The sequence below is a fragment of the Microtus oregoni genome, unplaced genomic scaffold (assembly GCF_018167655.1).
Source record: "Microtus oregoni isolate MIOR12 unplaced genomic scaffold, Mior012 000002F_ref0000024, whole genome shotgun sequence".
NCBI lineage: Eukaryota > Metazoa > Chordata > Mammalia > Rodentia > Cricetidae > Microtus > Microtus oregoni.
This window is the reverse complement of record NW_024543061.1, coordinates 64,575,081-64,586,749: the sequence shown is the minus strand read 5'-3', so window position 1 is coordinate 64,586,749 and position 11,669 is coordinate 64,575,081. Positions and strand designations below refer to the sequence as shown.

At 49.7% G+C, this 11,669-nt stretch overlaps 1 protein-coding gene across 3 annotated transcripts; it reads left to right on the top strand.

The window, feature by feature from the left end:
* The first annotated feature begins 327 nt into the window (after nucleotides 1-327).
* Cops7a (COP9 signalosome subunit 7A) lies at nucleotides 328-8,510 on the top strand. Of its 3 annotated transcripts, none has more exons than XM_041633725.1 (8): nucleotides 328-519; nucleotides 950-1,154; nucleotides 3,520-3,595; nucleotides 3,787-3,875; nucleotides 5,019-5,221; nucleotides 6,093-6,198; nucleotides 6,307-6,458; nucleotides 7,481-8,510. In XM_041633725.1, exons 2-8 carry the CDS (start codon nucleotides 993-995, stop codon nucleotides 7,506-7,508), a joined length of 816 nt encoding a protein of 271 aa, XP_041489659.1. In that variant the 5' UTR covers nucleotides 328-519; nucleotides 950-992; the 3' UTR covers nucleotides 7,509-8,510. The 3 variants fall into 3 exon arrangements, with proteins under 3 accessions (XP_041489659.1, XP_041489653.1, XP_041489665.1); XM_041633719.1 differs by lacking the exon at nucleotides 7,481-8,510 and adding an exon at nucleotides 6,628-7,437 and having other exon boundaries at nucleotides 336-519; XM_041633731.1 differs by lacking the exon at nucleotides 7,481-8,510 and adding an exon at nucleotides 6,628-7,437 and having other exon boundaries at nucleotides 463-603.
* The last annotated feature ends 3,159 nt before the right edge of the window (nucleotides 8,511-11,669 follow it).

Below are 11,669 nucleotides of genomic sequence, written 5' to 3'. Positions count from 1 at the left end.
TATGCATAGTAAGTAAATAAATATTTTTTGAAAAAAAAAACCCGAATGATTGAACTACCCAAACTATGACTACCGCTAATTTCGTCACATTTTCCTTCTCTCTCCGTATATATTGCATCTTCTCGCCTGCCACTGAAGCTCAAGTCGCCGCAGAGACTTCGTGCCGCCCTCTCCCCTCCTGCCGCACTCGGGCGGCCCGCGACCCAGGATCTCCCCCGAACTGAGGTTTCCTCAGCGTCCCGCGAGCACCGCTCTGGCACCCATAAATCTTATCTACAGAGCGGAAGAGCGCACGTCCCTGGCCGTCGGAAAGCGGAAGCAGTCCACAGTCGCCGGGAACCCGCCTCCCGAAAGCGGAAGTACGGCCATAGAAGCTGGCCAGAGACGCGGGCGACTAGAGCGACCCTGCGGGAGGCCGGAGGAAACGCTGGGAGCAGCTGCCGGAGGTGACGGAGCCGCCGCCCCGCCCCTTGCGCTGGAAGACGAGGCTTTCAGGGAGCCGCCACAGTCTGCTCCAGGGTACGACCCGGCCTTGGGCGCGGACCCGCCGTTCCGGGGCTGCCGCTTTAAGGGAGGGTGGAGCCACTAGTGAGGAGCGTGGAGGTGAGGTCACGTGGTTGCGGGCACGTGCAGGACACGAGTTCAGAGCTGGGGGTGCGTCGTCGTTGGGGTGGACACCATGTGCCTCCGCTTCCCTCACCGCCTCTTCTGTTTGGGGGCTCAATGGGGTGCACGTGGTGGGACTTGGGATTAGGCCCCGGATTGGGGGACAGGGTGGGCGTGGCGGATTTTAAGGAACCCTAGAGCTGAGTTTTAGACCCCTTGACCTGATTTCTCAGTGCATTTGTGGCTTTGTGCCTCGGGAGTGCATGCAGTTCCCTGCCCTTGAGCTGAGCAGGTCCTGACAGCGCCCAGGGACCTTTAGCTTCACGTTCCTCTTTCCTTGCAGCTCCAGACAACTTGAAGCCAGAGCCCCGCACCTCGGTGCAGCCATGAGTGCGGAGGTGAAGGTGACAGGGCAGAACCAGGAGCAGTTTCTGCTCCTGGCCAAGTCGGCCAAGGGGGCAGCGCTGGCCACACTCATCCATCAGGTGCTGGAGGCTCCTGGTGTCTACGTGTTTGGGGAACTGCTGGATATGCCCAATGTTAGAGAGGTGGGTTGCTTGTGTGGGGAGTCCATGGAGAACCTTGGGCCCGAAGTTTCTTCTAAGCGTGGGCCTGTTTTGTAATCAGTAACCACGCAGGTGAACAGGGTTCTGATAATTAACCATCAATCAAATAAAGGTTTTGCGCTTCTCTTTGGAGACTGTAGATCTGTAAACTTAATGCCCCTCCCTCTGTACACACACTTTTTGTGGTGGGGTTTCACTGTGAAGGCTTGACTGCCCTAGACTAGTATCAGTCACAGCCTGGCTTGACGTTGGACTTGTGACAATCTTCCTGCCTGTGCCTTGTGTAGAATTTAAATTTTTTGTATTTAAAAACGTGGAACACTTCTCGAACTTGAGTGTCATGTACCACCACCACCATCCAGCTGGATTTTTAAGTTTTAGGCAAAAGAGCAGGTCATTCAGAATGCTACTTGTAAGTTCCAGCTTTTCCACCAGTGTGATACCTTTTAATAATGTCACCAGCACGGTGGTGGTGGTGCACACCTTTAATCCCAGCCCTCAGGAGTCAGAGGAAGGTGAGTTCGAGGCCAGCCTGGTCTACAGAGTGAGTTTTAGGACTGCCCGGGCTGTTTCACAAAGAAGCCCCGTCTCAATAAACAAAACAAAAACAAAAATCATGTCATCTTGATCAGAGAAACCATGTTAAAAGGCTCAGTTTTCTCTTAAAAATGGTGACAAGAAGCTGGAACATAACTCCACTGATAGAATGCTTGCCTACTTACTGTGCATGGGACCTCAGGGTCCGTTTCAGAACTTGGGGTGCTAAGGCAAGGGCATCACAAACTTTAGGCCAGCCTGGGCACCTTAGACTCCACTTCAAAAAGGAGTAGGGATGTAGCTCAGTGAAAGAGCCTTGTCTGTAGTATGCGAGGCTCTTTATGGGTTGAATTCTCAGAACTGCAAAAAGGAAAAACTATGCCGGGTGGTGGTGATGCATGCCTCAATCCCAGCACTTGGGAGGCAGAGGCAGATGGATCTCTGTAAGTTCAAGGCCAGCCCTGATCTACAGAGTGAGTTCCAGGACAGGCGCTAAAGCTACACAGAGAAACCCTGTCTCTTGAGAGGAGAGAGAGAGAGAGAGAGAGAAGAAAAGCCAGAGAGGGCTGGAGAGATGGCTCAGCGGTTAAGAGCACTGACTGCTCTTCCAGAGGACCCGGGTTCGATTCCCAGCACCCACATGGCAGCTCACAACTGTCTGAAAATGTAGTTCCACGAGATCTGACACCTTCACACCAACGAACATAATAAAGTTAAATAAATAAATAAATAATAAAATGTTAAAAAAAAAAAAAAAAAAAGAAAAGCCAGAGAGAGAGAGAGAGAAGAAAAGCCAGAGAGAGAGAGAGAGAGAAGAAAAGCCTAAGAAGCAGTGTTCCTCACAGTTACAGAAGTAAAATTGTGGGAAAGTCTAAAATCTCCTAAAAATAGAAAGAATAAGCATATTATCTATCATGTTACCTCCCCAAGTGTCCCATATACTAATTCATTTAAGGTAGATAATGAGTAAATCACTCTGAACACAGCAGAGAACCACTCACAGAAATGACCGAGCAAACAGATTGCCTATGCTGTGGCCCCAGCCTGTGTCCTGAGAGGCTGATAGCAGGGTGTGGCTAAACCGAGCTGAGTTTTAGAAGGCCTGTGGTTGAACTGGAGGATGTAATGGTTTTTGGTTGCTGTTCCATAGACAACTGGCTATCTTTTGTTCCTGATTTTATCTACAGTGAACTAAGTTGAGGAAACGGTTCCCAATTGCCTAACAGTGTTTAGTATTCTGCAAACTGCAAGCTACCAGGCTTGCCCTTCAAGCTTGTATTCAGTTAAAGAGATCAGATAAGTGGATGAAGATGGGCAAGTCGGTTATTTAGCAAGCTTTTACTTTGAGGGCCACGGTTCTGCTGCATCCTTGTAGGCCAGCAGATGCTGGGGCTGTAGCCTTGTTAAAAGGTACTGTTCAGTGAGAGCCTGCAGGGATGGCGTGCCAGAGTGAGTGAGGGGCGTTATGAAACACTAGTGGATAATGTATGACCCTCTCACTGAGGACGGTCTGAAACAGGCCACAAATCTGTGACCTCTGGGGGCCAAAATAGAGTAATTTATAATGTCTGATGTCTGCGTGTGATCCTCTGAACACTGAATGTTTTCAACCCTGATTTAGGGTAAGAATTTAATGTGTAGCATGTCAAAGGGCTAGAGGTGGAAGTGAGTGAGACCGTAGAGCAAGGGTGTATGTTTGGAGACGTAGAGAAAGCCTCTGGGTGGACCAGGATAGGTTTTTTTGAAGGACGGGGTCAACAAGTTGAGTTCAGAATAGGTTCTTCCTGTCACTTCCCTTATGTTCTTGCAGTTGGCAGAGAGCGACTTTGCCTCCACCTTCCGGCTGCTGACAGTGTTTGCCTATGGGACCTATGCTGACTACTTAGGTAACTAGGGGCTGGAGCCATCATGCTGTGGGGGCAGGAGAAGGGTGGCTTCTGGAGAGACCTGGAAGAAACTCCTGGGGTGCCCTACTTAGATGCCATAAGTGAGCCAGGCAGCCTAAGATCGTGATGGTGCAGAAAACTTGGAGGAAACTGCTAATAATAAGACTTCTGGGCTTCTGTTCCTTTCCTAGCTGAAGCCAGGAATCTTCCCCCACTTACCGAGGCTCAGAAGAATAAGCTTCGACATCTCTCAGTTGTCACTCTGGCTGCCAAAGTCAAGGTAAGTGACAGTCCTGAAGCCTGCCATCCTATTGTCTATTCCTGGGAGAGCCATTGACCTCCCTCTGGCTCGGTCAGTACCAATTCTCCATTACTGCAGTCAGTTAGGGGTGATAGTCTCTCAGTGTGGCCCTGAGTTCTAAGTTATCATCTCTTGTGTTTGGTGTCAAACTAGCCACCAGGACACTGTCCTGTTGTTTATCGCCATATAGAGTTCTAGGGCTCAGAGCTGGAGATGGGGTTCTTGTTCCGTGAAGCAAGCACCAGGCTTCTGTTTGCTAAACTAAGACGTGCGTATCTCAGAGTATCCCTGTGGTCGCAGCCTTTTGTCACAGTGCATCATGTCTCCCTAGTCATCTCTCCCACTTGCTCACTAGAATTGAGCCCTGGTGATTTTTGCTGGAGTCAGGCTCATAGTTGTGGATGCCTTGACTAAGTCTATGTGCTAAGCACAGTAACTCCAGACCCCTCCTATGATCCTCTGATGTAATACAATACCCTTAGCTACTGCCAAAGAATTGGCACCGGGAAGATGTCATACTCTGGCTGTGCTGTAGGAGGTGAGGGCTAGTAGGAGAGCATCTGTCATGTGTTTTAAGAGGGTCTTTTTTGAGTCTGGTGTCGTGTCTCATGTCACCTGAGCACTTAGGAGGCTGAGGCAGAAGGATTAGTGTGAGATCAAGTCTAGCCTGGACTACATAGTGAGTTCCAAGCCAGCCTGGGCTGTAGCATGAGAACCTGCGTCAAAATACCAGAAAAGGCCGGGCGGTGGTGGCGCACGCCTTTAATCCCAGCACTCGGGAGGCAGAGGCAGGCGGATCTCTGTGAGTTCGAGACCAGCCTGGTCTACAAGAGCTAGTTCCAGGACAGGCTCCAAAACCACAGAGAAACCCTGTCTTGAAAAACCAAAAAAAAAAAAAAAAAATACCAGAAAAGAAAAGAAAGTGAAAAGGGTATTCTTTTCTGCTGATGTTCTTGGGGTGGTACCACGTCTTGCTTTATAACTAACTTTTTCTAGGAAATGGTTTAAGGATAGGAGATGAAGGCAAGTGGGACTCGGCCTTGTGGGGAAAGTGGGGAAAAGAGGAGAGGATTATGGAAAGACCTTCTCTGCTTTTGAACCCTTGTCTGCTCCTGGCCCCAGTGCATCCCATATGCAGTGTTGCTTGAGGCTCTTGCCCTTCGGAATGTGCGCCAACTGGAAGACCTTGTGATTGAGGCTGTGTATGCTGATGTCCTTCGTGGCTCCCTGGATCAGCGCAATCAGCGGCTAGAGGTTGACTACAGTATTGGGCGGGACATCCAGCGCCAGGACCTCAGTGCCATTGCCAGAACCCTGCAGGAGTGGTGAGAACTTGTCAGGCCTTGACTGCTTCCTTATACAAGAAGGAGAGCGCAGGGCTGGGCTGCAGGGGGTTAGCCCAAGAGGAGAGAGAGAGACCAGCACTTTCCTCCAGAGGCTTCTGAGGGAACAAGCTTGACAGGGATGCTGGGTGCTAAGAGGCAGGATTGTTGGGGCAGTAATTGAGGAAGGGAATGGGAGTGGTGCTCTTGAGGTTTCTTAATGGGAGGCTTAATCGCTGTCATAGGCTGAATTTAGTACAATGGCACATAGCACCATGGGTTATGGGTCTCTGTCTCCTTTTCTTTTTTGTATCCCTGTCTAAATATATTATGATCTCACTGTGTATCCCAAAATCCTCTGCCTCTTCTTCCCAGTATTGAGATTACAAGCATGCACCGTTGCACACCACCGTGGCTGGCACTCCTGTTTCGTGTGTGGTTACTACCCTCATCTTTTTGTTGTTGTTTGAATTTTAGTTTATCATTTTTAGCTGTGTGTGTGTGTGTGCAGTAGAGGGGTGGGTGTGCAGAGGTGTCAGATCCCCTGGAATTGGTGGTTGTGAGTCACCCGGTGTGGGTGCTGGGAATCGACGCAGGTTCTCTGGAAGAACAATACATGTTCTTTATCACTGAGCCATTTCTCCAACACCCCCGGTCCCACCCACATTGTATGTATCACTCAACTTTCTTATCCAACTCCAGGGTTTTTGCTGATGAGAATCTGTTGGAGCTGCTCCCCAGGTGTCCTGGTGAGGGCTCCCAGCTTAGGCCAGGGTTTCGAGTCCCCCCAGAAGCTTGCTCTTGAGTTTCTTTATTGAGTCTGTGATCACAGCCCTCTTCTGCTGACACCTTTCATCTGCCATGGTTCCCACAGGTGCGTGGGCTGTGAGGTTGTGCTGTCCGGCATTGAGGAGCAAGTCAGCCGTGCGAACCAGCACAAGGAGCAGCAGCTGGGCCTGAAGCAGCAGATCGAGAGTGAGGTAAGCAGGCAGGGACTCCTGGCTTGTGCACAGGGGCTGATGTGGATAATGAGGACCTGTCAGGTTCTGGAACCTGCTTTGCTATCCCCATTCCTTTCATCCTGATAGGTTGCCAACCTTAAAAAAACCATTAAAGTTACAACAGCAGCAGCAGCTGCGGCCACTTCACAGGATCCTGAGCAGCACCTGACAGAGCTGAGAGAACCAGCTCCTGGCACCAACCAGCGCCAGCCCAGCAAGAAAGCCTCAAAGGGCAAGGGGTGAGCCCGTGCGGGGAGCCGCTTGTTTCTGGGTACCTCACTCTTACCTTGGGGACCTCAGCCTGGCTGCTCCACTTGCTTTAGTCATTTGCATGGGGTTGGGAGTGGGGGTGTCCTCCAGGAATTAGGGGATCCCTTGCATCCCCTCTCTCTCTCTTCCCCTTGCCAGACTCCGAGGGAGCGCCAAGATTTGGTCCAAGTCGAACTGAAAGGACTTGTTTCTTCCCTGGGAATGTGGGGTCCCAGCTGCCTACCTGCCTACCCCTTAGGAGTCCTCAGAGAGCCTTCCTGTGCCCCTGGCCAGCTGATAATCCTAGCTCATGACTTTTCATCTCCTCCACCCCCAAGCATAAGCCACACCCTCTGTAGGGAGAAGGCCAGTACAGGTCACGTTTGGTTGGTACTTCTGTGTTCCACATCCTCTTCCTGCCACGCTTGCTGTCATCTTCACTCACACTGTTGGTGCCCATTTCCCATGTCATTGAGCAGGTTGGCAGGCCTATGGAGGGTGCTGGCTCTTCACCACCCACAGGTGTTCTCTACCACGCCTACTCCTGCATGCCTAATCTGCAGTTCCTCCTCCCTCCCTGTGCCTATTGGGCTGCATCTGAAAAGCCATGGGGAAGGGTGTCCTCCACCTTCACCCCAGCCTTAGAGTTCTGGGAGTGGCCGACGCTTTGGTCCCAGAACCCATCACACTACAGTTGTTTCTTGTCCTCCCTTGTCTCCTTGGGTCTGGGAGTACTGCTTCAGCGACCCCAGAGCCTGAGAACAGCTATTTTTGAGAAGTTAAGAAATGGTTCTTTGTTAACTAATCATCTTAGGAAACCCAATGGAAATCCTGGAAAGATTTATATCTCTTCTTGTGATTTTGGTGGGGAAGAGAATATAGATTGTATATTTAAAAAAAGGTATATATGGATAGGTCTATATATAACATGACACAGAAATAAATCTATGAGAAATCTGTGTACAAAAATGCCGGGAACTGGGCCTCTTCTGTCTTTGATGTTTGTTAACAGGGAGAAGACTAATCCCCAGCCCCTCTAAAGCCGAGTGCTGGAAAGTGAAAGGAACCAGATACTGTTTGCAGACTCCTGGCTAGCAGCCGGGAGGCAGACCCTGGGCAGGTTGCTCCTACCTCAGCCCATGCTCAGAAGTAATGGGCGCCTACTGAGCACCACCATGTCCTAACAGTGGAGCTGAGGACTGACCGCCACTGTCCCTACGCCCAAGGACCCGCAGTGTAGGTACTGAGCACCACCATGCCCTAACAGTGAGGCTGCAGACTGACCACCACTGTCCCTATGCTCATGGACCTGCACTGCAGTCTGTTCCTTTCACCTCAGAATCACAAGGGGAGGTGTTGGTAGTGAACTTGAATTTTCACATTGAAAACACATAAAACTATTAGCTTTGTTGGTCTTTGGCCCTTTTATTTCCCAAGAAGTACGGCAGGAGGTCGGCCTAGAAGCGCTGCTTGCTTCCTAGAGGTGGGGGTGCAGTTGAAGGTGGGCGGTCGAACCCTCACTGGAGTGTGAAGTGCTGTCTTTGAAGGGCCTAGTGGGTCTAGGTAACTGGGTCTGTGCTGTTCTCTAGCTGGGGATTTAGAATGAATTTCCTTTTTTTTTTTTTGCTGTTTTGGACAGCATCTCTGTATGTAACCCTGGCTGTCCTGGAACTCCTGTGTTGCGCAAGCTGGCCTAGACTCACAGAGATCCACCTGCCTCCGTCCCCAGAATGCTAAGAATAAAGACAGGTGTCATCCTGTCTGACTACAGACAAATTGCTCTTACTGCTTAAACTAGCAGTCGCTGGGCCGGACAGTAGGGGCAAAGTCCTTTTGCTTTTTGTTTGTTTAGGGGTAGTTATTGTTGAGACAAGTCTTGTGCATTTCAGGCTAGCCTTGAACGGCCTTGAATTTAGGGTCCTCCTGCCTCCAGCTGAGTGCTGGGATTCCGTGTGTTCACCACTCTCGGTTTCTCAGCTTCGCCCTAGATAAGCAAGCTGCTTGACCCTCTTGCTTCTGAAATAAACCTTTTTTGTCCCAGACCCTCTAGTGTACGGAAGGTGCTGGTTTCTGGTGTTCTGAGCCTGTCCTCTGACCCCTACCCATGCCCCGGCTTTTCCCTTGGAACTTAGTTGTCTCCTTTCGTGGAGGCCAGTTCCAGACCACTGCTTCTGCATTCTACATTAACAGCTCTGAAGTGCCAAGACAGCTTTGAACTACGGGGAAGCGGGGAGGGAGGGGGGGACGGGGTGGGGGTGGGGGTGAGACACTACACGCACCATTCCTGTCCCTCAGGACACAGTAGTGCAGCGTGGATTTGAGGCACTGAGAGCTCCTGTTTTAAATCATAAGGGAAGGAAATGATTGCTAGGCTCACTTTTGTTTCTTTTTGTTTTGTTGTGTTGAGACAGCATTCCTCTGTGTAGCCCTGGCTGTCTTTGGATCTCTGTAGACCAGCCTGGCCTCAAATTCACAGAGATCTCCTTGCCTCAGCCTCCCAGGTGCTGAATTAAAGGTGTGTCATTATGCCTCTTGAGGGCTTGGTTTTTAATCATGAAATTTGTTCAAAGGTTAAGGATTCCATGTGCTCAGGGTACATGGAGTCCTCAACAAGCATGCCACCTACCCGAATACTCACATGTACTGACCCCTTCTGTGCTGCAGCCCTAAGTCATGAAAGTTCAGAGTTCACATACATGAAACACGGCAAATGAGTATGCCAGAGGCTGGAGGGAGACATGGCTGAGTGGATAACATCTCTGCTCTGCAAGCTTGAGGGGCTGGGTTCAGACGCCCAGAATTCACTGTAGACCCTGGGGGGGGGGGGGGGTGACTGCAACCCAGTGCTTCCGGGAGACGGGCCCTGAAGACTACCCTGACACTTGTGGGCCAGCTAACCGGGCATTCACTGGGGGAAGGAGGCAGAGTTCTGTCAAGAAACCCACTTTCAAATGAGGTGGAAGGTCAGGACTGACACCTGTCACCTAAAGCTGCCCTTTGACCTCCCAGACTCTCAGACCTAGCAGGTGAAGCCAGGCAGGTGCGGTGGTACATCCTTTTTCCAGCTTGGGAGGCTGAGGCAGGAGGCTCTCAGATTCAAAGCTAGTCTGAGCTACATGTTAAGGTCCTCAAAAAAAATAAAAGAGCTGGAGCTGTATAGCTCCTTGCTAGGGTATTTACTGCTCCCAAGACTGTGATTTTGATCCCTAGCACTACCACCCTGTGTGGTAAGTACCCATTCCCTTGAGTTGGAAAAGAGGGCTTAACATGTAAGGGTCTCTTGCCTCCAGGTCTGATAAAACCATCATGAGTTCACGCTGGGCGGTGGTGGCGCACACCTTTAATCCCAGCACTTGGGAGGAAGAGGCAGGTGGATCTCAGTGACTTTGAGGCCAGCCTGGTTTATAAGAGCTAGTTCCAGGCAGCTAGGGCTACATAGAGAACCCGACTTGAAAAAAAAAAAAAAAAGTTCAATCCCTGGACCCCGTGTGTGTGTGAAACAGAAGTTCTTGAAAGCAAATGGTAAGTACAGATTAGACCATGCCTAGTCTGTTTTTCCTTTGCTTGTTATATTTGTAGTTTTAAATTTTTAATGTATAAAAGTGTTTGCATTTGTGTCTGTGTATCAAGGGGGTGGGGGCCGCAGAGGGCATCAGATCCCCTGGAACTGGATTTACTTAAGGTTCTGAGCTACTATGTGGATGCTGGGAATCAAACCTGGGTCCTCTTCAAGAGCAGCCTGTGCTGTTGCTTGGGAGTCATCTCTCCAAGCTCTAAAAACCTTGAAATTTTAAAAATGAAATAGAAATTAGCTCACAGAGTAGTGGGTTTGCATGTGCTTTTTCATCCTCAGCTCTGCTTCTACTCCGTGTTATGGAGATTACTCCCCAGGCCACCCTCTGCTCAGTTTAGTTTGTTTTGGTTTTTGGAACCAGGGTTTCGGTTTCATGTAGCCCAGTTTTGGCCCAGAACATAACTGTGTAGCTGAAGGTGACCTTGAATTCCTGGGATTACAGGCGTGCACCATCATACACACCTATGGGATCTTGCTACTTAGTAGAGACGCCCTGTGTACTATTTATTGAATGCGTTAGAGATCAGATATTCACAGAGGCTGGAGAGATGGCTCAGTTGTTAAGAGTACATAATTCTCTTGCACTAAACCCTAGTTGTATTCCCAGCCTCCAAAGTAGATGTCTTACAACTGTCTCTAACTTGAGCTCCGTTAAGATTTGATTGGCATCTGCATTCCCTTGAACATACCCATACACAGATATACACATATCCACAGTAAAAAGAACTCAAGAAAATCCCATGAAATCCATACATAAGAAGGCTACTAAAGGGGCTGGAGAGATGGCTCAGAGGTTAAGAGCACTGACTGCTCTTCAGGATATCCTGAGTTCAATTCCCAGCAACCACATGGTGGCTCACAACCATCTGTAATGAGATCTGGTGCCCTCTTCTGGCCTGCAGGTGTACATGGAAGCTGAACACTGTACATAATAAATCTTAGGGGGAAAAAAAGGCTACTAAAACTCATAGTGGTAGGGAAAGTTTTTTCTACTTAAGTGAACTTAGACTAACATCGGTGGGTAGGAGAGAGTTCAGGGATGTATATAAATTCAAGCACTGCTGCTCTGCAACAAATCAGCCTGAACTAGAGGTTTAAGGCAGCCTGCTAGTTGGGCACAGTGGTGCACGCCTGCAATCCTAACATTTGTGATGCTGAGGTAGAGTTGCTGCAAGTCTGAAGCCAGCCTGGGCTACAGAGTTCCAGGCTACCCAGAACTGCATAGCAAGTCCCTGTGACAAATCCCCAGCATATTGTGTTTGGTTGTATGGTAAGAATCTGGGTAGAGCTGAGCTGAGTTCTCACTTCAAGGTTTCTCACAAGGCTTCATTTTAGGTCTGAGCCATTGGGCTGAGTGTAACTCGCTGGTGGTGCACTTACCTGGCATGGGTTTGATCCCCCCTTCCCACAAAAGGAAAGAGTATTCAGTAAGGCCATGGTTCTCTCAAATGTGGTTGACTTGCTTCTGACTCAGTGGTCGGCAGGAATCACCTCATGGGTGTTATCAGGGCACTGAGCAATGGTTAGTGGCCACTCAGGTAGCCACTGATCATCGTAAGAACCAGAAAGACTGCACCAGCAGGATGAAGTCACCAAGAATGACAACAGATCATTTCCACCACTGAGT

Coding starts and splice junctions, on each gene's coding strand:
- Cops7a (XM_041633719.1), top strand. CDS start 993: ATGAGTGCGGAGGTGAAGGTGACAGGGCAGAACCAGGAGCAGTTTCTG. Junction 1,155..3,519: donor ATATGCCCAATGTTAGAGAG/GTGGGTTGCTTG, acceptor ATGTTCTTGCAG/TTGGCAGAGAGCGACTTTGC. Junction 5,222..6,092: donor GCCAGAACCCTGCAGGAGTG/GTGAGAACTTGT, acceptor TGGTTCCCACAG/GTGCGTGGGCTGTGAGGTTG.